This window comes from Guillardia theta (genome assembly GCF_000315625.1).
Source record: "Guillardia theta CCMP2712 unplaced genomic scaffold GUITHscaffold_641, whole genome shotgun sequence".
Taxonomy (NCBI): Eukaryota; class Cryptophyceae; order Pyrenomonadales; family Geminigeraceae; genus Guillardia; species Guillardia theta.
Genome location: NW_005434088.1, coordinates 5,016 through 6,259, shown reverse-complemented (window position 1 = coordinate 6,259; position 1,244 = coordinate 5,016). Strand labels below are relative to the sequence as shown.

At 60.9% G+C, this 1,244-nt stretch overlaps 1 protein-coding gene across 1 annotated transcript; it reads left to right on the top strand.

Moving 5' to 3' along the window:
• Nucleotides 1-53: 53 nt before the first annotated feature.
• GUITHDRAFT_122997 (hypothetical protein) lies at nucleotides 54-917 on the top strand (the record flags this gene model as incomplete). Its single annotated transcript, XM_005817713.1, has 1 exon — nucleotides 54-917. The coding sequence occupies one exon, from the start codon at nucleotides 54-56 to the stop codon at nucleotides 915-917; it is 864 nt and encodes a 287-aa protein (XP_005817770.1).
• Between the last annotated feature and the right edge of the window lie 327 nt (nucleotides 918-1,244).

Here is a 1,244-nt window from a genome sequence, read left to right as displayed (position 1 = left end):
GACCATGGATCGTTACTTGTATGCTTCCCGTCGCCGCCTTGTTCGCTCTACGGATGCTGCTTATCGTCGCTCTATCGTTGGATAATGCTTGCGTCGTCGTCCCTGCTGCCCCTGTCCCTACTGTCACCACAGCCCCTGCTGAAGCCCCGCTGGCCGATGCAGCCCTGCAGGTCACTGCCGTCTCTGACTGCCAGGTCGACTCCGGTATGCCGGTGGCTCCTACCCGACCCCTGGATGACAAGTCCATCAGACCCAGGCCCGATCCCCAGATCGTCACTTGCATCGACCCTGATCCAGCTGTATTCATCCTCTCTGCTGCCGTCAGCGTGACCCTATCGCTCGATACAGCCCCTGTCAAGGACCCTCCCTGCCCTCCCGTCGTCACCGATGCTCGGAGGCTCGAGCCCGTGCTGGCTGATGCCAAGCATACGACGCTTGTCTCTCCTACCCAGTCTGTGGCTGAGCAAGCAGATGCCTGTATACGGCCGACCGACGATGCCTGTCCGCTCCCAAGCCCTGCACAGTGTAGGGTGACGCTTGCACTCCCTGTGCTGGCCCTGTTGCCCGGCTCGGCTGTGCTCATGGTTGCGAGGTCGGTCGAGTACATGGCAGTGCTGCTTGCGGCTGTCTCCAGTATTGTCAAGGTGACCTGTGCGCTGGAGCCCCTTGATTGTCCTGCTCTACAGATGACGGCCGAGTCTGATAGCCACTCCGATCCCTCGCATGAGCTGTGCCCTGCTCGCACCGTCGGGCTTCTGTCTGAGCTCCCAAGCTGTCCTCCGACTACAGTGACGTGTGCCGACCCTGTGGCTGCCTGGTTTGATCTGCCCAGCCATGAGCTCACCGCCCCCTCGTCCCACGACAGTTGCTCCGTCACGCTTCCGACAGACCCTACGGATGTCAAGGAGACATGGTGACTTCTGCTCGCCCCCGCCGTGCCCCTGCATCGTATCGAGGTCTCTGATTCCCAGTCAGTGCTTGTACATGCGGACACGCCTAGCCTCCCTTGCGGTGATGACATCGCGGAAGACAGCCCTGATCCCTTGTACCGTCATGCTCACAGATCCTGTACCTGCGCCGTTGTGTACACGCACCGAGCTCGTCTGGCTAGCTCCTGAGCTCCAAGCTTCTGTGATGGTGGCTACAGCCTCACCCACGGTCAACGCCAGCGATTTGCTTTCGCCTGATCCTCCCGACAGCCTGCAAGCTACCGCACTCTCCGACATCCATGATGTGCTCTCTGC